The sequence below is a fragment of the Sprattus sprattus genome (genome assembly GCF_963457725.1).
Source record: "Sprattus sprattus genome assembly, chromosome: 6".
Lineage (NCBI taxonomy): Eukaryota > Metazoa > Chordata > Actinopteri > Clupeiformes > Clupeidae > Sprattus > Sprattus sprattus.
In genome coordinates this window covers 20487302-20511273 of record NC_137925.1, presented here as the reverse complement: position 1 = coordinate 20511273, position 23972 = coordinate 20487302, and the positions used below count along the sequence as shown (strand labels likewise).

The 23972-nt window shown below is 45.2% G+C and overlaps 1 protein-coding gene across 1 annotated transcript; it reads right to left on the bottom strand.

The window, feature by feature from the left end:
- Positions 1-1150: 1150 nt before the first annotated feature.
- On the bottom strand, positions 1151-23022 carry frmpd3 (FERM and PDZ domain containing 3; the record flags this gene model as incomplete). Its single annotated transcript, XM_080841191.1, has 15 exons — positions 22976-23022; positions 21964-22118; positions 20604-20706; positions 20124-20169; positions 19534-19638; positions 15034-15141; positions 11982-12113; positions 10325-10444; positions 9549-9685; positions 9085-9211; positions 7820-7909; positions 7268-7447; positions 6485-6620; positions 4452-5474; positions 1151-3939 (listed from the first exon to the last, which is right to left on the bottom strand). Exons 1-15 carry the CDS (start codon positions 23014-23016, stop codon positions 1151-1153), a joined length of 5292 nt encoding a protein of 1763 aa, XP_080697317.1. The 5' UTR covers positions 23017-23022.
- Positions 23023-23972: the final 950 nt, after the last annotated feature.

The following is a 23972-nucleotide window of genomic DNA, read 5'->3' as shown; positions in this document are numbered from 1 at the left end:
GAAGGTATCAAATGAAATCTGAATTTTTATTTTATTTGGCAGGCTTTGGAAGTCACAAAGCTTACTCTTACACGCCACATCCTATTCACTTCTTTAAAAAGAGGTCCAGTACTACACTATGTGAGACTCAAAAAACACTGTTGATATATCATTACTTTTTAAACATCTTTTATGAGAAAGTGAAAACAATAACGTGATTCAGTGAAAAAGAGTGAGTTTCACATCTGTGATCCAAGTAACTGGGTGTTCGCTGTGTCTGGATGAGTTGGGTTTTGGCTACATTGCCCCACTCAGAAGTTTATTCTGACCGTGGTGTGTGCGGGTTATGGCCTTGGTGTGTCAGGAAACAACGTCAGACGTGGCGATTTTGCTCAGACCCCCACCCTTGCAGTGAATGAGTCTACATCTGAAGCAGAGTGCTCCACTTTTGTGGTGTCACAACAGTAAGCAGTGATTTAAAAAGTAACAATCACACAAACACGTCACCACAGAACCAGTGTTTGGCACTACCTAACTCACATAATGCGCTACCTTACAGTGTCTGCAGTGATTCAGTTCAGGGTACATCTGAGGGGTAAAGTAATTTTAATTCATTATAAAGTCATAACTTTATTTCTTGAATTATATAATTTCCTCATGAAAATGACAGTGATCTCCTGTCCTCCCATAAATAATCTTTTCTCTTGCCCACAAAAATAAATAAATAAATTCATTAATTAATTACATACATTTAGATACAGTAAGTACAAAACCCTCAATACGTTTGCTAGCCCCTTGAAGCAAGTGTTGAAATGCGATCATTAGCCCTGTTTATCATCCAGTGGTAGGGGAGCTAAGATGAGAAGGTTAGAGACAGAACTTTTCTCCGGACAGGAAACACAAGACACGATACACAGGTGTCCTTCAGTCGGAGATAACATGGAGGGGATGAGGGGTGCAGTCTGCAAACTGTGCTGCAGCATCCCCCTGTAAACGTAGTGTGGGACAGTTTTCTTTATCCTAATATGTCCTGTAAAAAAAATATGTAAACAATAACTGAGATATGACCAAATATCCGCCCCCTCCCCCCCAGTAGTTGTGATGGCCGCTCCGTTCGGTGGGCTTTCAGATTTATGTCTGTGGAGGGGGATGTGGGGATGCTTATGGGGCTTCACTTGGTGGGCAAAGTTTTGATGGAGCGCGGGAGGGAGCCTGCATTTGTGGCTGCAGTTACCTGAGGGCTGGCACTCTTGTTGGGGAGGCTGCTAGAGTGTCCCATGGCTTCCTCGGCCGCCCGGAGAAGCAGGGTGTAGTTGACTGCCACCTCCTCCACCTTGCGCAGCAGCTGCAGCTTCTGGGTCTCGGAGCGAATGCCGCGCACCAGCCGGATGAACGTCTGCGTCAGGTTGCACAGCACCTGGAAGCTGGAGGTGACGGCACTCAGCATGCGCGTGGGACTCTTTTCCACGCTCGCCACACGCCGGCATGACGCACGGAACTCCTTGAAGCGCAGAGCCAACTCTTGCTTGTACTCCGCCAGCCGGGCGGCCGGCATGCGGGGCTCGTCCTCAATCTGGTGGCAGTTGGCACACTGCCGAAGGATGGCCAGCAGCTCGTTGGCGTCAAGCTGCGCGTTGAGGAAGCCGTCGGGCAGACAGAACGTTTTGCCCTGCAGGGACTGCACTCGTGTCAGGCTGGCTTCCAGACTGCTGCACGCACGCAGGTCGATCTCCTGGGTCTGGGGCTCCTCTTCCTCCTCCTCCTCCTCTTCCTCCCCACTGCAGTCTTCAGCGTCCAGCACCTGTAAGGTTTTGCTTACCACCGGCATGGTGCGGGAGTCCAGCTGCATGCCAGGCAGAACTTGCAGAGGGGTAGAGTATGAGAGCTCGTCCTTCTCACTGCTCGAGTCGGCAGCCTCACACTTACGGTAGCAGAAGCAGAAAGAGCAGCACTTTTCTCGATCATCACTGCTACCTTCTGTGGGTATTGTCAACACTACCTCGCTGGTTCCCTCCCGGCCCTCGCGCAAAATCTCCTCACCCTGGATGAAGTAGATACCTTTCTTTTTCACCTCACTACCCTGGGTGTGAATGGGTTCTACTGGGGTTGGGAGTCTTAGGCCTGTTGCCCTAACCCTTTCCATCTCCTTTTCCAGGCTCTTGGCCTTGGTGGATTTGACCTCGGCATAGAGAGGCGTGCTGTCATTGTTGTTGTCCAGCTCCCCAATGCTGTACCTTCGCTGGAGTTTCTTGTACTGCGGTGCCGCTACCATGCACTCAGGACGGGAAGTACAAGTGGGCAGGCAGGACACAGGTGTGTCACGTAGTTCACGAGACTCCAGGCTGGTGGAGCGGATTCTCGTGGTCTTGATCTCTAGCGTCTGTGGCCTTCTTGGTGTGCCTTGGCTGTGAGGGCCCTTGGGTATGGTAGGGGGCGTTTTGGAAATGGGCCTCTCTCTCCCACGGGGCTCCATGGAGGATCCGACTGGTGTGTCAGGCAGCCTCATCCCACGACATATCCTCTTGCAGTCGCAGCTGCGCCTCTGCTCCCGAGAGATGCCCGGAACCTTCTGCAAGGGACTTGTGCGCAGCTGGCAGGCACAGGGAGTGCCAGCTGGGACGGGCGAGGACCCCTGGGGCATGAACTCGCCCTGTGAACCCTTCGGCTTCAGGAGCTCTTCCAGGAACTCCAGCTCATACTGCCGCACCTTCTGCAGCTGTGCCCTCCGCTCATCCGTCTCGCGTCGCAGACGGGCCGGGAAGGTGGCTGAGATCAGGTTCTTTATACTCTGGAATGGTGCGGCGCGCTGGGACTTACTCTTACTGCTGCCTTGCTTTTTGCGCTCGGCCCCCGGGATGGTCGCGCCCTTTTCTCCGCAGGTAGATATGTGTGTTGTTTCCACCAGGACAGGTAAGGATGTTTTGGCAAGACCTTTCTGTTGCTCTGTTAGGACTTTGCTCTCAGATTTATCGTCAGGTGTCTCTTTGCGTTCTGTCTTCACTGGCATGTGCGGGGAGTATTTTGGTGGCGGATGGATACTAGGCTTGGCTAAAGTAGGGTCTGTTGTCCGCCCCATGGTCTCTTTGCAGCTTGCCAGTAGCAGTCCCTTGGCCCGAAGTCTTTCATCATCAGTGGGTGAAGAGGAGTGGAACACCATTACCTTTTGGGCCTGGGGTTCCTTCAGTCGCAACTGGGGCCCCGGTTCAGGCCTCACTGGGCATGTGCAGAAGAGGTCATCAACAGGCAGAAGGCCCTTAAAGCTTGAAGGCTTGTTGGTCTCACTAGAGGCAGTCTCGGCATCTTGGCACATTTTCGTGGGACTAAGTTTGGCAGAAGTATTTCTATCTACAGACAAAAGGATGGGTAAGGCTTTGTTGGTCACCTCTGGACTCGCCTGTCCAGACATTTTCCCTTTGACGCTCTCTGAGGCATTAGGACTCAGTTTTCCCCCTGATAATTTCATATTTTTGCTGTCAGTGGACACATCCACCTTGTCGACAACTTTCAGTTCCTCGGAAGTCACAGGAGAGGATTCTCTAGCCCTTGGTTTCACAGGCTCTTTGACAGGCTTCCCTGCAGCCGCCTTTATCTGTGGTTGATCCTGGGTTTTGCTCTGCTCCTCCACAGGACAGGGAGACCCAGTTCCTTGGCTGGGGCTGACCTTCAAGGGCACAGTCTTGCTCAGGAATACCTGTTTAGGGGGGCAGCCACCACGTATCTGTGTCATCGAGAAGGCCCCACTACCAAGAGTCTGGGCGGTGCAGCCAGGGATTGCCAGCGGGAAGTCTCTGCGACTGAAGATGCGCTCCTTGTTGATGTGGTGTGCCAGCAGGTAAGCTTGGTTCTGGTGCTGTTTCATGGCCGACACCATCTCCGACATGTCCGTCAGCTCAGAGGAGTTGGTCTCGTGTCCCGAGTCGAGTGACGACTCAGGGGTGATTGCTGCCAGGACTATTAACCCTGCAAAGTACACAGTACAGAACAAAATCAGGTTCATAAAAAATAGACTACACACAAACAAGGACTAAATAGACCACCCTAAACATGAACAAATGAATTAGCATAGTATAATAGGAAAGCATCAATCACCTGCATATTTAACAGATTGAGAGTTATCATCACACTGTGTTTTTAATTACTTTAAATGGCAGACACATTCTGAACATCTGGCCTGTCTATTGCACATAATGATGCTTTAGGAGAAAAACAATATCAGTCCTAAATATGTGCAATTTGGTAAGCAATTATACTTTTAATCCATAGCAAGGCAGCAGGATGAGGCATTTGCCAGGAATCCTGTTGAGAACAAAACTAAATGTTATCTCGGTCTAAATACAAAATAGGCTCAAATCTGTTTGGCCTCATATGTGATACAACTAATCCCCATTTGAACCTACATAGGCAGTCAAGCAAGGCAAGAAATAGACAGGTAGGAGGTAGGAGACTGTGTTTCTGAGAAGCAGAAAGTCCACCTGCTGTTTGAGGGGTTTGCTGGTGGTGATGGGGGTAGTCCTCAGAGGCAGCCAGAGCCTCGAGGGCTTGCAGGGTGGAGACCAATGCATCGTCCAGCTCCTGGGCATGGTCCCGCACTGTCCTGGTGGCCACGTTATCAATCAGAGTCACAGGGACATCCTCCTGAGTTTCTCCTGCTGTTGCTGCAGCAACTGTTGCTGCTGCTGCTGCTGAAGAAGAAGCTCCTGCCACCACTGTTGATGTGGCTGTTGTGGCAGTTACACTAGCAGCTGTTGCTTTCGCGGCCCCCTCTGCCTTGGCAGCAGCCATGCGTTTTTTATTCGGGTCGTCCTCGTCTGAGCTGTTGTCCCGAAAACCCGGGGGAGGGGCAGCAATGGCAGGAGGCGGAGGCTGCAATTTCCCAGCCCCGATCTCTTCTATCTCATCATCCTCGATGCCGGGCAGAGGCAGGGCCATGAGGTCCACAGCTCCTCCCTCTCGGGAGCCACAGGCATTGGAGCACTGCTGCTTCCCACCCCCTCCTCCACTGCTTCGAACATCCTCCACGATCAGACCCTCAGCCTTGAGCTTGGCCTTGCAGGAGTCACAGAAGAATTGTCCGGTATGGTGCGGGGGCTCCAAGGTCTTCGCCCGGCTCCTGAAGCCGGAGCCAACGCCCCCCTCCTCCTCCTCTCTTTTCGTGGGGCTGTCTGGGCAGGCAATAGACTCTGCGCTCTTGAACGTGGGGTCGGACTTGGTACGGCAGCGCCCCTGGGAGACAAGGTTCTCGTTGATGTCCAGCTGCTCCTCGGCCTGCTGCTGCAGCTCCCGAAGTTGCTGTTGTTCACGCAGGTGGATGTGACAGAGGCCGAGGTGCTGTGACGGAGGGGGGTGCGAGGCGGAGCTGGACACCTTCTGGGATGGCTCTCTGGATAGCCCATCTCTCTCTTCACCCCGTCGGCTGTTTCCACTGCCACCGCCGCTAACACCACCGGAACTTGACGCACCCGTGGAACGCGAGTGTGCGTGGGTACTTCTGTAATCTAAGGACAGAATCATCAGAGGAGTTGACAGGTGGAACAACCCTCAGAGGTTAGTTGGATGGAGCATCCTGATGGTGAAAAGCGAGAGCGGTATGGATGTTGTTTTGGAGTCGTATGAAAGGGGTGGTTTTGGTAGTTTTGCTCAGAGATTAAAACTGGTCACCCCTGAGGGAATGTGGTGATATAAGTCTCCCTCACAAGACTGACCACAGCAAGATGAGGACAGATAGAAGAGCAGGAACATCCAACAGAATGACTGAGTATTAAATGTTCGTTGATGAGAGAGAGAGAGAGCAGGCAGAACTGACAAATCCTGAAAGTGACTTACGTGAAGAAAAGAAACAAGAAAAATTAACCACAATCCAATGGGACTGAACCGAGATGGAGATGAGAGAAATCGAGAGGTGGCTTGCAATATGAATGAGATCCCCAAGGCGTCAATGGAACTGGTCCGAGCAAATGGGGAAAGCTGATGACACTCCAGGAAATGTTGAGAGAAATGTTGAAATATGAGTCACTCTTTGTGCTACATAGAGTTTCCTTAGTTTGTTTCCTTAAGTCTTACTGATGGAAACCAGTTCACACAACTTGACCTCTGAGTCTCAGTGTTGATAAAAAACATGGGACTGCCATGTCAAGTCAAAATCATATATGCTGCAAAATTCTACTCTGTTCTAATGCTGAAAATCATGTTAGGTGTCAGTTTTTAGTTATGTCAGTTGTAAATTCCACTGATGACACAAAGTGATGATATTTTGATACCATACAGCCAACTTTGACAATGATATTTGACAAGCACCTGAGAGGCATAATGCTTTTTGTACTAATGGCAGGCAATCCATAGCAGAGTGAGATGGAAAGACATGAAGGTTTCAGTTACAGGTTACAGCATTATGTTACATATGCATGGAAATAAATAAACATTGAGCACATTTTCAAAGTACAGTTTAATAAATTCACACAGGGTTTCTACTAGCCACACAAAACCAAGGGGGTCACTACTAACATACCTGCCTTGATCATATGAGACTGACCAGGTGTCCGGTAGTAGATAGTCCTTTTGGGGTCCACATAGAGCTTGTAGTAGCCAGAGATCAGACAGGCAAAATTTGAAGCATCAGGCCACTCCATCAGCAACACCAGAGGCTATGAGGAAGAGGTGGAGAGATAGGAGAGAAAGAGATGCCAGGACACGTTCTGTGAGGCGATATGTATTATTTGAAAAAGTCTGTGTAAAGCTGACATCCATTCCTCCGCATTTTGGATACATTTAGCCCCGAATGTGTGTATGTCCGATTCGCCGTTTAAATGGATGATAATTTGCTTTGGCTAGGGGGAAGGATAAGCCCAAGTTCAGTGTCATTTAAAGGATAATTTATCATTACTATTCTATTGCACCAACCACCAGGGAGAGCTTTACATGTCCTTTTTCCTACCACCAGGGTACTAATCTCTTAAGCGCAATTTATGGTCGTCCGTTTACGGACACACAGAGACACAGAGAGCTCTCTCCGACATTGCAAACTCTCTCCGAGCACCTCTCCGTGGCCTGACGTGCACCTCACACATAATGAAACCATCCCACTCCGTCAATCCGTCAATGCTTTACAACACCCACAACCGTCAGAGAACCATAAATGAAAACGAGTCCTTCGAGGCAACTGCGTGACCACGGAGTAACGGAGTCGTAGAAGTACTGTATATATCTGCCTTTAAGAACTGCTATGAATGTTATGAATCATTTGAATAACCATGTCAAAAATCCCTGAAATCAAGAGCAATTGATGTCTCACCTTCGCCTCTAGCATGGTGACCTCCACTCTTGCCACTCCCTGGTGCTCCCTGTACAACTGGACCTTCGCCACCCGACTGAACTCTGCCAGGACAGTAGTCAGGTTGTTCTTCAGGTCAATTACATGGCTGATACCGTGCCTTGGCCCCACCAACAGAGTCGTAGCTGAGTGCTTCTCGTCCTGCAAAAGCAAAAAAAAAAAAGAAATCAGATAATGCTGCAAAAAGAGACACCAAGTTTAAAGGTCAATAACCTTGACTGTGTCCTTCCTCGGAATGCTGCCTAGGATTCTTTCATTTTGCACACAGCCATTGTTCTATCTAATCTATTTTACATCAGTGTGGTACTCACTGTGTGACTCATTGGCTATAGGGATGTATCCTTATGACTTGAGCCTCCTGAAAAATCTCCTATCCAGAACTGTCCCCTTAAATGTTTCAGGCTTAACCTACCCCCTGACCCCATGCTATTGCCTCTGATTAGACCCCTAAAGCCTGTATGTGTTACCATTGGACAGCAGCTTGGTAGGTGCATCTCTTATGAGTCATATTACCAGCCCGACAGTGTGGAAAAGCAGGCCTCCGAAAGGTGGAAGGTCGTTCAGGACACGCATGTACTGATGCTTGCCCTGGAGTGGGGGAACCTGGGTGAGAGAAACAGACATGACAAGATGGGGAGGGAGGGTTGGAGGGAGTGGAAGAGGAGGAGTAGGTAGCGGAATAGGGGATTTGAGAAAGATATGAACGTTTCACAAGATATTTCAAACCAGCAGGGGGCACTGTTACCTAGCCCCATAATCCATAATCCACAAATATTAAAAGTCAATACTACATTTTGTATTTGACTGTTATATTAGTCTTAATCGTGGTAGTCATTTCATTTAAACGCTTTGGAAGCAGCAAAACAGCTCTAAATTTAAGAAACAAGTTAATCTGTGTCTACATTGACATAATATTGTGTCACTTAACATAATTGAATGTGCCATAATATGTTGATAAAGGACCTTTAAGTAACAGAAAGATTTAGAAAGAATTACCCATGACATATTTTTCGCAAAAATCTTGTAGACCACAGGGTCATGGGGAAATAACGGCCATTGGCCGAAAACAAAAAATATCCAGCTGACCAAAATCAATTTTAATCAGCAGTAAAAAATAAATAAATAATGACTCCAATATTTTGCCTCAATACACCTTATTTTCAAGTCAAAGGTGAACCACACCCTCACAATTACGAGTCTTTAAATGAAGAATCAAATTACTGAAGCTTGTAGCTTCATCAATATCCAAAATATCCTCCTTTCTGTTCATGAGTAATTAGACATGTTTCAAATTACAGGCCCTCGTAATTTGTTGTGTGTCATTAATCACAAAACCAACATTTCCCCTCTAGGCAACCACAAAGCTGCCTTCATTTTAAATAATTTGCTTTTGTTTTGGTCTTGGATGATTCATTACATAAGGACTCACGCTAATGACATGTTTTAGTTCTTCTATGTTGTTCAGTAATTCCCTTGCCTGCTAGTTTCACCTCTCTAATTAGAGAGGAAGGTTAGTGAGCGCTCCACTCTCTAAGGCGATAAGACCAGCCTCATTCGCTAATTGTCAGGGCTTGCATGGCAGCATGAAAAAAAGCCATGTGCGGCTTGCCTGTGCATGTTTGTCGCTAGATAGTTAATTTTCTTCTCCCATTTAGCGCTTCCTCAAATGATTTCACATTACTCCCAAACACCTTTTTTTGTGATGTGGGTACGTGAGGAATCAAAATATTGTGTCTTGCGCAGTGTGGCTGACTTGTGTGGTTGCCCTGGGAACACACCTTATTGCCAGCCGGAGGAGGATGCTGATACGTCTTCAGGAGCTGGGAGAGAGTCTTGCAGATGTTCTTCTCCTTGACCATGGGGAGGAGGTTGAGAGGGAGGAAGGGCTCGAGACCCCACTCCTTCCTGGAGAAAGGAGCAAAACAAACAGTCTCCTTCAGTGAGGCATTTAGGAGGATACTCCTTTGTCAGTACTGGTGTAAATGCAACGGCTGTACAGAAGCATAACATGTAGTTGCTCAAGTTTGAACAGTTGATGGTTGAATAGTTTTTTGTCATTTAAAAGCAAAGGTTTACAGCAACTTTTTACGTCACAAGGCATTACAAAAACTGTTTCGCCAATTATGCATACTCTTGCTCTGTTCCTTTTACTGCATTTGTGTTAGAAATATGGACAGACTCCCACGTTCATTGGTGGGTAAAAATACTGCATGGCTACTGGGAAGTATGGGAATGTACATACTCAACATGTTTGAGGGAGATCTTCTGATTGGGCCTCGCTATAGAAACAGTGATGTAGATGTGGAGGGCTGCCAGTCTCAGCGTGACCTCCGACTTCCAGTCCACGCCAAAGCGCTCTTTGATGACATCATTGCGACTCTGTGAAGGTGAGAGCAGACATGCCAAGCCATAATAGGAGGTGATTATCTTCTTGATTAACAGCAAAGATGGCATTCTTTAATGGTAAGATGTGTAGCTCGCAAGAAATGTATTTTCATATTTGTTGGAAGTAGACACACTGGGCGCATCTTGTCAGGATGGGTTGGCCTTTTACATTTTACTTCAGAGTAGTGTAAATACAACTGTTGACACCTGCATTGACCCTTCTTCACATCGACTGCTAGCGCAAAGCGCAAAGGCTTCTTCGCTTGCAACTTTGATGTGAACTGACAACTAAAGTATATATTCTGTTGACATTATGTTGTATTTTTACCCCTTCTGCTTTAAAATGACAGCATGTCCTGGTGGCTGTCTTAAGCGGCTAAGTGTATTGCTATTATGCTGCCTAGTCAAGGCTGTAAATAATGCACCCTTGTCACATGCCACACCATCAGCATTATGTCTGTCTAACCACGAGATGGTCACTGCAGCAGATAACTCTGTGCGCTCTGAGGTATTCAGTATATCACAGATCTAGCTGTCTGGCATAATCCCTCCCCTCAGGTATGAATACATCTTCTTGAGCTGGTCTTTCTTTTCGCAGGCAAGCTGTGACTGGATGAGAGAGGAGTAGCCTACCTGTATATAGAGGTACTCAAAGGCAGCGGGATCCCTCCTCAGCAAGTCTGCGTGGTCTTTCGGAAAGAAGCAGATGCGAAAAAGACACTTCATCCCCTGGAAGTAGGTCCTGTGCACCACCTGAGGAACCACAAGAGGCTGAGTTAGCGTTAGCTTTGGCATTAGCTGACAGATCAGATATCTATTGCCGTGGTGACCTGTGGTGATAACTGGAATTACTGTCCTGTTCGTTCTGGGATTGTATGTGTCCAAGTTTTCAGACAAGACAGCATCAGTGCTAATGCTTGGTTAGCCTTTTAATATCTGTTCTCCATCTATGGCCATAAGTATCATTACTGAAAACACATATTTACGCAATTGTACCATAGCATGCAGAACAGGCTGAAGTCTTACAAAGACTGGTAATGATACCACTGCATGTTCTTTTCACAGGTAAATTACACTGTCTGAATCTGGCACTTCTATCCATAATTCTTTATGTTAAAGCAAAAATGTAACTATAGCAAATGTGAAGGGGCTAATGGCAGGATTAATCTTCTGCTGCATTCATGCTGTCAATAATCTTGCCGTTCATGGCCTTCAGCCCTGTAATTTTACCCCTGACCTTACTATCTGGCCACATAGTAAATTGGATTAATGCTTCACACGGCAGGGTGTTCAGAGTCAGAATATTAAATCAATCCGCAGACAGTTCCTCCTGGGGTTCCAGCTGACTGATCACAGGTTTCTATATGGCTTTCTCTCGTGGGGTGGGGGGTGAGAATGGAAAGGGAGGCAGACAGTGAGAGAGAGGAAATGAGAGGGATGAAAAGAGGGCAAATGGGAGAGCAAAGTGGAAGTTCAGATATACCACAGGCAGATAGAGAATGAGGAGCAATTAGAGGGGAGAGAAAAAAATGTACTAAAATAACTTGTATGAATACGTGTGTATACATATATGTATGTGTGTGTGTGTGTGTGTGTGTGTGTGTGTGTGTGTGTCTGTCTGTGTGTAAGTGTGTGTGAGAGAGAGATGGAGAGAGCAAGCAACTCTGTTACTCATGATAGAAGAACACCACCAAAGCTCGTAAGGATATGAATCATATGACTAGTACATTGTAATGAATTCAAATAAATTCAACAAACTAGAGCTAGATATCAAACCAGATCTACAGTGTGTATATGTGTATGTGTAAAGCCTACTCTGTTACACGATGATAACCAAACTTAGATTAAATTAGATGCTTGTTTATTTATTTATAGTTTGTTCTACTTCTGAAGATATTGTTCATTTTTCATTAATACTACACCAGTTATATAATAATGTGTACCGTAGTTTCAAACTTGTAGCTTTGGCTACATTGAGTTTATTCATGCATGCCAATGAAGCCCTATGAGAGAGTGATGGAGAGAGAGAGAAAGAGAGAGAGAGAGAAGGAAAGAGCGAGAGAGAGAGATACAGAGAGTGAGAGAGAGAGAGAAGGAAAGAGAGATAGAGAGAAGGAAAGAGCGATATAGAGAGAGAAGGAAAGAGAGAGATAGAGAGAAGGAAAAAGAGAGAGAGATGTAAAGAGAGATATAGAGAGAAGGAAAGAGAGAGAGTGGGAGAGAGAGAGAAAATGAAAAAGAGAGCAGGAAAGAGAGAGAGATAGAGAAGTAGAAGGAGATGGTGTCCTACGTGTGACAGAGGCTGATGCTCCTGTAACAGGTGCAACCTCTGGTTCTTGTCCAGTCCTCCCGACTCCAGAACCAGTGCGAAATGCTCGATGTAGCGCAGAGACAGACGGTCCTGCAGGGACGATATCACATCCTACACCAGGAAGCAGACAAAAGAAGAATTGAAACAAACGATGTTTGGCAGATGAGGCAGTGTGAGGGAGATGCAGGTATTTGTTTATTGTAAGGTGGAGTTGTTGACTGTACTCTGGCATGCACTGAATATGCTGTTCCTACACGGAGCAAACAGGGCTGACATTTACTTTACTTGTGTGTAGTGAGGAGATCAATGGGATTAATGAATGGTTACTATTCCAGCACTGGGCCTCCTGGGGGCGCTCCTCAGCTTCCTGGCCACAGCCCAGGTAAAGGTCAACAAATATTAATAAAGACTGTGACGCATAAACCCACACACCCTCACTTATACAGATATACGTACAAGCAGACACATACATTAGTCGAGAAGAGCAGCCTTATGTTGACTAAAGGCACACGTCATGTAAGTGTTGCCCAGTGGTGGAGCCCCTCATGGGGGCTGCCATCCGAAGCGGCAGGGCTCATGTGGAGCACCGTGGCCTGTTGTCGGCCATCTGACAGTCAGACGCCGATAATCTCCTCTGGAAATATTGACCAAAGATTTAAAAGGATGGAAAATACCATCTCGTACACATGCTGTTATGAAAAGATTGCGGGGAATTTTGTATTTATTTATTTATTTTATATCTGCTTGCCACACTGACAAGACACACAAACACTCATACACATTAATGTGCGCACAGGTCAATGTCTGCTTGGTAAATAGCCCCACTAATGGGCTGATTTGTCTTTGTTTGCAGTTATTGTTCATCGGCGTATCAAACAATATCCTGATTAATTCAGGCGTGAGGGGATTACTGATAGCCACGGCCTCCCACAGCCCTGAAGGTGACCCTCCAAACATTTGCTGAGTCTACACGTCCATCGTCCTCAAAGTCTTTCTCCAAGGGCCCCCCTATGATAGGTTACACATCCAGTGAGACTAGAGGGGCCGTCCCTTTATGGATGTTTGTCTACAATAGAGGTCCCAAACCTGCGCCCTACAGGCAGGATACATCCCACCTTCACCTTCTGGGCAGCCCCACGAGGAAATGTGCCAAAAAGGAGCCAAAAATAGCTGAGTTTAACATTCACGCCGGTATTTTTGCAATTCGCTCATTTCTACCCAGCCACATGTGAGTGTATGGGACTGTTTTATAAAAGTGATGGATAAACATGCTTATACTAAACTATTACTATCTGCTCCTGATTATTCACTTAAAACAGTAATCCAATGATTATAATGGCTGGATTGCTGAAGAATGAATAATAATAATAACAATAATAGTAATAACAACAACAACAATAATAATAATAATACCTGAAGTATTCAACTACTTGCACTAAAATGGAAATGGAATAGAATGATGATATTGGTCGAAATGCTAAAGAATTTCATATTTTCATTTTTTTTTTAGTTCTGCCTTTTATGTTTTATGTACAACTTTGACAATGTGCCATGGTAATGTAAAACAAACCCAACTACCAATGGTATATAAACAGACTGAAACATATCTTTATATGTATTCTGTAAATATTCAGCAAAGCACCATTCACTGTTACTGCCATACTCCGGACCTCCCAAAGAGCCTGGCAGAGGGATCTGGCCTTCCTAAGAAAAAGTTTGGTGACCCTGGTCTACAATATATTTATCTGTCTAGCATCCATTGATTTGCATTTTAGTTTTTTTTAATGTAGACATATTTAATCAAGTTGCCATTAAGCTAAGGCCTTCCTTCCATTACTGTTCAGGAGAGAGGGAACATCTCTCTTTTTTAATCAAATTATGTCACCTAATGAGCACTCTGAAATACGCCTGCATCATCTCGCATGGGCAGTGGATACTAATGGCCTCTCCAACGACGCCACCAAAAAAAAAATGGAATCCTTTTAAATACAGATAAATTGCTTTACTTAATGGTTCTGCATAGAGAACTATTTCAGTGGCACCAAACAAAATGGCTTCAAGCACCAGGTAAGGACTCTTCTTACAATGGAAGAATCATATTGGGCTGTTTTCTGTGATGCTCAAAATGGAGGTATCAGATATTAGGTTTCAGTATTACTGTGGGGGAAATTACTTTGAGGGAAATGACTGTAGTCTGTGGGAAGGATATTTTCAGTAAGCTCAATTAGATCATTCCATTTGATAATGTCATCTTTTTCGCCACTCTTTTGATACAAATTTGGGGAGCAGTTGCCTGCTCATCCCCTAAAGGTTATAAATGAACATTCATATATGCAATTCTGACCTAATTGAGCGCATTGGAGCGGCAAGCTAATGTGATGCTAATTGAGTTCCTGGTTTAGGGAATTATGGGTGATGACTGTTTTGGTGTACTTTAGTGGAGTGTTCTCCCAGAATTTGAAACGTTACAGTCTGGGCTGTGTGTGTGTGTATTTAAAGAGGGCTTTGAACTCATTAATGGTGTAGTGTGAATGTTAGAACATGCAGTCATTGTGATAAGTAAGCCTAGCGCCTCGTGCTGACCACTGTAACTGTTCATGGAAAAGCATGCAAAGTTTCTGATGCTCACATTGCTAATAAAACTGGTAGCAATTCTCTATTCAATTCAAGATGTCTTATCACTCTTCAGTTATGCCCAGTGCTGCAGTGTGTTTGATGGGCTCTCAGTTGCAAAACATTAGAGTCAAAGCACATGGAAATTAAGAGATGTGGATGAGTATCATGATATACTTTTTCATTTGGTTCACAAGATATGTCTTGGCCCATTCTTAGTTAATGTGGAACAGGACCAGCTTCATTACACGTCACAGGTTAGATGGACACACACACACACACACACACACACACACACACACACACACACACACACACACACACACACACACACACACACACACACACACACACACACACACACACACACACACACACACACACACACACACACACACACTCATACTAATCACCTTACCCTAACCGTGGTCCGACTGTCAAATGTAAACGACTTGATTTGTCCATTCTCCAGGAACACCTTCAGCACATTTGGTATGAGGAGTAAAGAATCGTCTTTGAGCATTGTCTGAATCAAGGGACAGAGGACAGCAGAAGAAGCGGAGGAGAGAGAGAGAAAAAGTGAAATGGACAGAAACAGAGAGTGGGAGATAGGAGGTAAAGGAAAAACAGATAACCAGTTACTGAAGCACTAAAGGACTGGGGACAGAGGAAGAAACATCGGGAAGTACTTCACAGGTCAACAAAGAAAACCTGATAAATTCCAAGGAGTTACCGAGAGAGAGAGAGGGAGAGATTTAAGGAGGCCATAGAGTTTCGTAATTGGATGGAGAAGAATGCAAAAAGTGCATCCAATCTCATCTCATTTCAAAGGCTGAGGTTTGTTACCATACATGGTGGGGGGAGAGAGGGGGGGCCTACACCTTAATTGCACCATTGTGGTCCGACTGGGGACAAACCTCTGCTTTAGGAGTCGATAGGAGTGCATTGTGCTGCGATCAAAAGGGAGAGCTTATTCAGTCCCTCCAGGGCTTTGCTTAAATATGTATGCGGCGTGATTACAACGCCGCTGTCACAGCGGCAGCTACTGCTACCGCTGCTGCATTCATACAGAGCCTGGGAGTTGTGTAACTAGAAATGAGAAAAATTGGTTCTGACTCAAGGTTATCCCTTACGCTGCTCTTCCCCCCTCTGTCTCTCCTATCCTCCCTCTCTCTCTTTCTCTCTTTCTCTCAACAGCCCTCTATTCAAAAGCTTGCACTCACATGGAGTTTCATAAAGGGGGAGTGAGAGCACGCCACCTTCCCAAGATGTTACATGAAGGAAATATTGCAGTGTTAGCCTTACTATATAGTTTAGCAGTTGCAATCCTTAAATAATTCAGGGGTTTTTCAACTTTGTCCCTGTATTAGGAGAATTCTGCAATGGATATCAGTTAGAACCATGCAGTTAGTAGATAGAATGGCCCAAGATAACTAGAACTCTAGACTCTAGGTTCTAGAACTTTTTTGCTGTTGTGACAGGAAACTGGAGACCCTTCAGCTTCTTGAACAACAAGGCATTCGATATCAAACAGAATTTTGAAGAACACAATTCTCTCTAATAGGGACAAAATAATATAATATAATACCCCTTTTCTAAAGAGAGTAAGAAAAGGGTACATTTAGCATATTTAGCATAGCAGCTATTGGGACTATAGTTACATGCAGTTATTTTGGTAGCGCTTTACTTTAGGCCATCCTTATTACAGTTACATGACCTCAGCATAAGCCCTTTATAACAACTGACATAAACATAAACAAACATTTATGAAGACTAATTCCAACTGGTGCTAGCAGTCATAAACCCTGCTTTTGTCCACGTTGATGTCAAATTGGTGTCATCTGTTTTCGTGGACAAAAAATTATGTTGTGACACTGGCTTGCAGTGACATAGCATTATTTCACAGTTGACTTTTAAATCTCAGTGGAATGTTGATGAAGTGACATATTCTACCACTCAGCCAAGTGGGAAAATGGAAGCAACGCATTTGACAAAAGCAGTGTCTATAACAGCAGGCACCAGTTGGAATTAGCCTAAATAAATGTTTTATTATGCTTCGTTGTCATGTAGGATTTACACAGACATCTTGAAGCTGTATACAAAAAACCTAAAGTAAAGATTCACAGTCATTTAAAAAATAACATGTTTTAATGTTTTTTAAAGTAATATATGTAATTTCCTCAATTTGAAACTATCTCTTCTTATGTTCTCGTTTGACTACTTTGCTGAAGGCAAACACAGCAAAGTAATTATTCTCTATACCTTCAAGAGAACAAAGGCTTGAATCAAACTTCCTCTTTCCAACAAAAGCCTCCCTCTCTCTCTCTCCCTCTCTCTCTCTGGAATCATGAAACAGCATCTTTCTAACAGCCTGTGATGATGCTGATAATTAGCCTTCTCAGTCCTCACCACAGTGAAGAGTAGTAAGAAACACACAGCCTTCATTGCTATCACCCTAGCCAAACACATCATTTGCAAATGCTTATGAAAACCAATCCTAGAAAAGCTCCAACTAATATAATCCCCCTGTAACTACTTCTTAGAATTAAGAAAGCCATAAAAGAAGAAATCATTTTGTTTATTATCCTCCAGTGAAGTGGGCATTCTTCCTCTCAAAGGCCATATACTTAAGTAATAGGCTTCTCTGAACTGCCCAAAAAAAAATCAGCTAAACTAGTATTCACCAGACCATGCCATAAATAGAGTTTGTTCATCACATAAGTACTGTAGCATTGACTAAGGCTGTCTGGATTAGCAGACGGGTGACATGAAGCTTTTTTGAATAGATTCCCTCAGCTCTACTGCTCCAGGCAATCTCAGTCAATAGCTATGTGTTGCATCTGAAAGGGCACAAACACTATTTGGTTCTCAGGTCGTGTACACCACAGAAAGAGCATAGCCATATCCATTCAAGGTGTCACTCAAATCCGGCCTTGGCGTCCAGGCACTCTGTCAAAAACTTCAATAATGTCTGTGCTCGCGCACCTGCTAAATGAAGACAGTGAAAGGTTGAGTTTAGCATAACAGAGTGTTATCAGCCAGTCAGGACGCGATAGGAGAGGGACAATCGGGGCGAGATAAGGGGGGGTGGGGGGATGGCAATCAGTGACGAGAAGCTTAATGATGGCAAACATTGGCTTTATTTCCCGATCAGAGATCAACATGTCTGCTGTGACCTGGGCTCAAAAATAACATTGAGTAAAACAATGATTAAGGACTCAAACAGATGGAGCTTTGACCTGCTGAAAAAATCAGCACAGGGCAGCTTTTGCTAGTTTTCTGGCGTATGCCGGCTCCTGCAGAGCGATGCTGGACCTCTTGGCCAGTGCTATGCTCTGAACACGGCATGAAACAACACAAACTGTTGTTGTTGACACACATCCGTGTTGGTTTCTTGGTTTTGTTTTTATGTCCAGCTGATTTTAGGCCAGCTTGTAGAGCAAAAAAAAGAAGCATTTTTTGGCTTTTTATTGTACTTAACAGGGCTGCTGCTTCTCGCCACTCTGCCACTGTCTGATTCAATCCCTTGGAGAAATGTAGGCCCCAAGTGTATATATGCATTTATGCAGGCATGTATGATGAACATCTCCTGCTTGCTGTCTCTCTCTTTTGCGCCGATAAGCAAGTCTGGTGCTCCGACTGGCTGCCAGCGCTTGCTGATCGCACAGGATGGATTTGGCATGACTGTAGGCAGCACGGTGGTGGTAGTGGTGATAGCGGTAGTGATAGTGGTGGTCTTTGGTCTTTACCGATTTGCGGCCTCTAGGCCTGATCAGCCAATCGCGTCCTTCCGGAGAGCAGCACGCCCCTCCCATCACGTGGCCTTACTAAATTGGATAGGCGGCACCCCAAGGGTGTGGTGTTGCGTTTCACTCGTCGTTGCTTGTGTGGCTTGGGTGGTTGTAGGGGAGGTTGGGGGAGGGGAGGGTTGGGACTGTATGGATGGGAACACAAGCCAGGGAAGGACACGTTACCATGAGCCCCCGTAGACCCACGGCGAAGGCGCTAGCTAGCCAATTTAGGATTGATTCAAAGAAAAGAGACTGCAAAATAATGGACTGCTAATAACAACATTGCAGCTTACTGAGGAAAGTGGTGGTCCTGCAAGCAAGTGCAGCTGTGCTCCGATCCTCATCCCTGTTCAAAATTCAAAATGGAGCCTGCCAACCAATCTCACGATTGCTAGGCTAGTCAGAATCTCTCAGTTGTGCGGCTACAATCTGATGCAAAGTGTGCCATTCCCAGAACTCCGTCAGAATTGAAAAGGGTTCGCTTAGGATTATCCATCTTTCCCATAAGCTTCCACACGTCTCATAATTGAATCCCAACTGGACTGGAGTCTCACCCTTTCCCATGTAAACCAAATAGCAAATTTCCCAGATAACAAAGCAGAGAGCAGTGTTATTCATAACACACACATAGAGTAAGATCATCTCCGTTGCCTTTAACTTGACTGTGACTGACACAAGTGAGCCGGTGTTTACCGGGGGAACTTTACAAAAGTTGATAGGAGGATAGGAGCGCATCGGCGGGGCGGAAAAGATGAGGAAAAACAAAAATGGAATCTGAAGTTGATTTCAAAGATGGATTGGCTTTGTTTCTGTGGCCAGTTGCAATGCTGATCGTGTCTGATGCTGTCTGAGCTTGTGTGTCGGAGAGAAAGTTGTCAGGTTTCAGCACCACAGTGGGGGCTGGAGGTGTGTGTGTGTGTGTGTGTGTGTGTGTGTGTGTGCGTGTGCGTATGCGTGTGCGTGTGCGTGTGCGTGTACATGTACGTGTGCGTGTGTGTGCGTGTGCATGTGCGTGTGCTTGTGTGTGCGTGTGTGTGTGTGTGTGTGTGTGTGTGTGTGTGTGTGTGTGTGTGTGTGTGTGTGCGTGTGTGTTTGCTTGTGTGTGTGAAGCAGACAGGAAGACATACTGAGTCTGGGTCGCTGATTGACACTTGCTCAGAAAAGCGCACTTTAGGGGGGTTGGTTCGCAGACGAGCTTTCTTGGCTGCACTTATGAAGGCAGATTTAGGAGACTGCAGAGAGAGAGAGAGAGAGAGAAGAGCAAAAACTAAATTCATTTCATGTGAACATGAAAGATGGAGTTTAGATGATTTGAAGTCCACAGATGCATTAAACAAATCCAAAGTTTTAACTCATTTCTACAGTAAACTCACTTAAAGTCAAAGGGTTGGAAAATGATTGTTTTACTGGGTGCCTCAATTGAGAATATTAAACGGAACATTTGAAGTCTCATTCCAAGCTTAGTGCACAAAACTACACAATTATCACACAGCTGGCATGGGGCACTAGCAGCAGTTTTGTATGCATTAACTAACTCTTCTTTAACAGCTCAAGTCTCTTAGCTGAGTGATGTTTAGCAATTATTTAGCCCATTTAGCTGAACCTAAACCTTAGTGCAGATGGCTGACGTTGGCTACGGCTCTGTATCCTACCTAGTGCAGACCCTATTGCATGTGAACAACGGTGACACTTTAAACAGCAGATGGCCCCATCTTACCTGCTGTGGCTGGATAACCGTAAGAAGGATGGAGTCTTGACACCTTCTGGAGGAGAAGGAGAAACAGACACAGGTGTGTGTGTGTGTGTGTGTGTGTGTGTGTGTGTGTGTGTGTGTGTGTGTGTGTGTGTGTGTGTGTGTGTATATAAGAGTGAGTAGGTTGACACAACATATGCTACACACACACAAAAAGCACAACTCCCCATCCACACCACCAGTGTGAGATCACCATCTGCATTTAGACTAATCTGTATTCATTCATTAATAATTCAAGACACAGATATCAACAAAAGAAGGGAGAAATCCTCAGTATCCACCATGTCTGGATGCAGGTGTGTTTACTTGACGTATTGGTCATTGAGCATGAAATATGGAGGGAAGATCAACTGCCCCCGGGCATAGTGCCGGCTATCTACCCACCCCCCATCCCTACCCCACCCCACCCCTGGCCCTTCCCTTGGTGGCAGTAAAGGATGTTACCTTACAAGGTCTATGACTCTTTCCCGGAGGGCGTCGTGAACCGGGTCGCCGTTGATGGCCAGAATCTGATCCCCCGGTAGGAGCTTTCCGTCTGAAGGGCCGTCTAGGGAGAGGAGATGTTACACACACATACATGCAGGCGCATGTACTTACGAGACAGACACACGCGCACACACACACACACACCACCAGATACACACTCAGATATGCACACACACAAAGAGTGATACACACAAAACATTCAAAGACACACACACACAGACATACACAAATACACACGCAACCATGCATGCACACACACACACACACACATGTATACAAACATTTAGATCACAGATTCATATATCCACCAAAAGAAGGTTTCTGGTTAGCATATGGGCCATTCTACCGAATTGATGCAAAGTCATGTCGGATACATTTTGATTTTTTTTATGGTTTATTCCCAAAACTTTGTCCGTATGTATATTGTACCATATCTAAAGTACACATATCTAGTAAAAGAACAGTCAAGTTTTATATTGTATTTTCAGAATGTGTTGGAATGTTTTTCCTCTTCCAAAAATTGTCACTACCGAAACATCACATTTACTATAGTAAAAAAGTATTATTATTGACCTGTTCAGATTGTGTTCCCTTCCCTTCTTTGAAGAGTATTTTTACAAATATTTCTTGAAGGTTTTCACAATGAAATCCATAGAAATTAATTTTTTACCAAATTTTCAAGGTCAATTTATCTGTTTCGGTAGTGACTGCACTGTTTCGGTAGTGACTGCACTGTTGGATGGATGTTCATTTCTCTCCCAAAATCATCCAAAAGGTGCTCTGGGCCGCCCTTTAGTCCACACAACACATTTATTTGAAAATTATGGGATTGAACTACTTACCATTTCATTTTGTCACTACCGAAATCATCTGGTCACTACCATATGTTTCGGTAGTGACTGTTTCGGTAGTGACAATTCTAGCTAACTTTAAGCATAAATAAAGAATTATAGCAAGCACACGGCTTGCAAACACATCTTTGACGAGGTGAACACACATACAAACATAAGATTTTCCATGAAACCCCAAAAGGTTTACTTAATTGAAGAAAACATGCGTTTCGGTAGTGACAATTCTTAAGGTTACACGTCGATTTTCAGACTTTGGAACACATTTTTTTTTTTTTTTTTAACATTTTCTAATTAAATATCTATGCCTAAATAAATACCTAATTGTTTTGTAAGTAGTTTTTATTGTTGAGGGACTGCATATTACACGAATTCGGTAGAATGGCCCATATACAAAATAGTAAAACATTTCCATTCACATACACACCATGCATGGATGATAATACACTCTCACTCACACACACACACACCTGCTGAGACGGAGCGTACAACGACGGGGCGTTCGCTGCCTGCGATGAAGCCGAAACCGTGCGTGTGGTGACGCTGAATGTAGACCTGTCGAGCTGAGCCGGCTGTCAGGCTAGCGCTGTTCACTCCATCACGGCTCTCCTCTAACATCACAGGGCTGAAACACACACACACACGCAAATCCAATGCCCAAATATATATATATACACTCACACACACACACACACACACACACACCTACAGGATCTCAAACGCAGGAATACACACACTCTCTAACATCGCAGAGCTGAAACACACACAAACACGCAAATCAAATGCCGCAATATATATTCACTCACACACACACACACACACACACACACACACACACACACACACACACACACACACACACACACACACACACACGTAAAGGATCTTAAACACAGGAATGCACACACTCTCCTCTAACATCGCAGGGCTGAAACACACACACACATGCAAATCCAATGCCCAAATATATATACACTCACACACACACACAAACACACACACGTACAGGATCTCAAACGCAGGAATACACACACTCTCCTCTAACATTGCAGAGCTGAAACACCCACAAACACGCAAATCAAATGCCGAAATACACACACACACACACAAACATACATGATCTCAAACGCAGAAATGTGCACACTCACAAAGACGTGGCCACCTAGACATAATCAAATTGTACCTTGAATCTACAAAGAATCAATATCCTTGAATCCCCTTAAAACCACTATAGAAAAAGAGATTATTCAGGAATTGAGATTCAGTCACAGTGACATCCACTCTAAAACTGATTTACAGTGTTAGATTGGCTGTTTTACTTCATATGTAAAATATGTGAACTCTTCTTTAAGCTTCTTTAATGTCAAATGTAAAATTCGCACAAGTCTCTGCTCTATCTCTTGTTTGTGTGTGTGTGTGTGTGTGTGTGTGTGTGTGTGTGTGTGTGTGCGTGTGTCTGATGTGCACGATAGTGAAGGGTACCTGTCACATTCTGGTGTGTGTCCATCCTGGACCTTGGCCATCCCCTGAGAGGAGAGAGGAGGATGGGGAGCACGCTCAGGTTAAGCTCCACTGCCTGTAGCGCACTCATTCACCTGTGGAGGGAGAGGAGGAAAGAACACTCATTCACCTGTGGCACCAAACGTGTGGGGAGGAAGAGGAGAAGAGAACACAAAAAAAGGAAGAGGAGGAGAGGATGAGGAGGAAAAGGAGAGGAAGGGTTTATCAAGCTGTGATTTTGGTGTTTATGTCTCATGATGGTAGCACACACATACAGGACATCACCTCACCTTCCCATCCCTCCCCTAGACACATATATGTCTGCTGGCAGGATAGGGCTCACATCCAACCTCAGACACATACACACGCCAATGCATGTTCCCTGTTGTCTGCTTTACACTCTGCCTACACACACACACACACACACACACACACACACCAACCCTCACAAACATTCATATCCCCACATGTGCACGAAAAAAGCTCTCAGGGAGGAGGGAAGGTTGGGTAAAAATAAGAGAGAGGTGGAAAGATGAGAGGAACAGAAAGTTGAGAAACTACAGAGAGACTGAGAGAGAGCGATAGAGAGATTAAAGAGTGTGAAAGAGACTGACAGGGCTGCACGGAGGAAAAAAGGATTCTTGGGGGCAATTATACGATTTCAGAAGAAAACTGATGACCCAGATGGCTTACAGTTTTCTGGTTTGACTGGAAACGAGAGGAGAGAAATAAAAAGGGAGATTAATTTAAACATCAAGGCTCCTGGGCCTCAATGGGCTATGGGCATCACCTCCACTTAGCGGCGCGCTGACTGACATGGCGTTTTTAAAGGAGCGTCCTCTGGGCGTGGAGGAGGCAGCGACAGGAGAGGTTGCCCTGCATCACTGGCACCTTCAAACGGCACGGCGCGCCAACGTCTCGGAGGGACGTCACGACAACGCTCAAGCCTGCCACTCCGGAACGAGACGAGGTGTCTCAT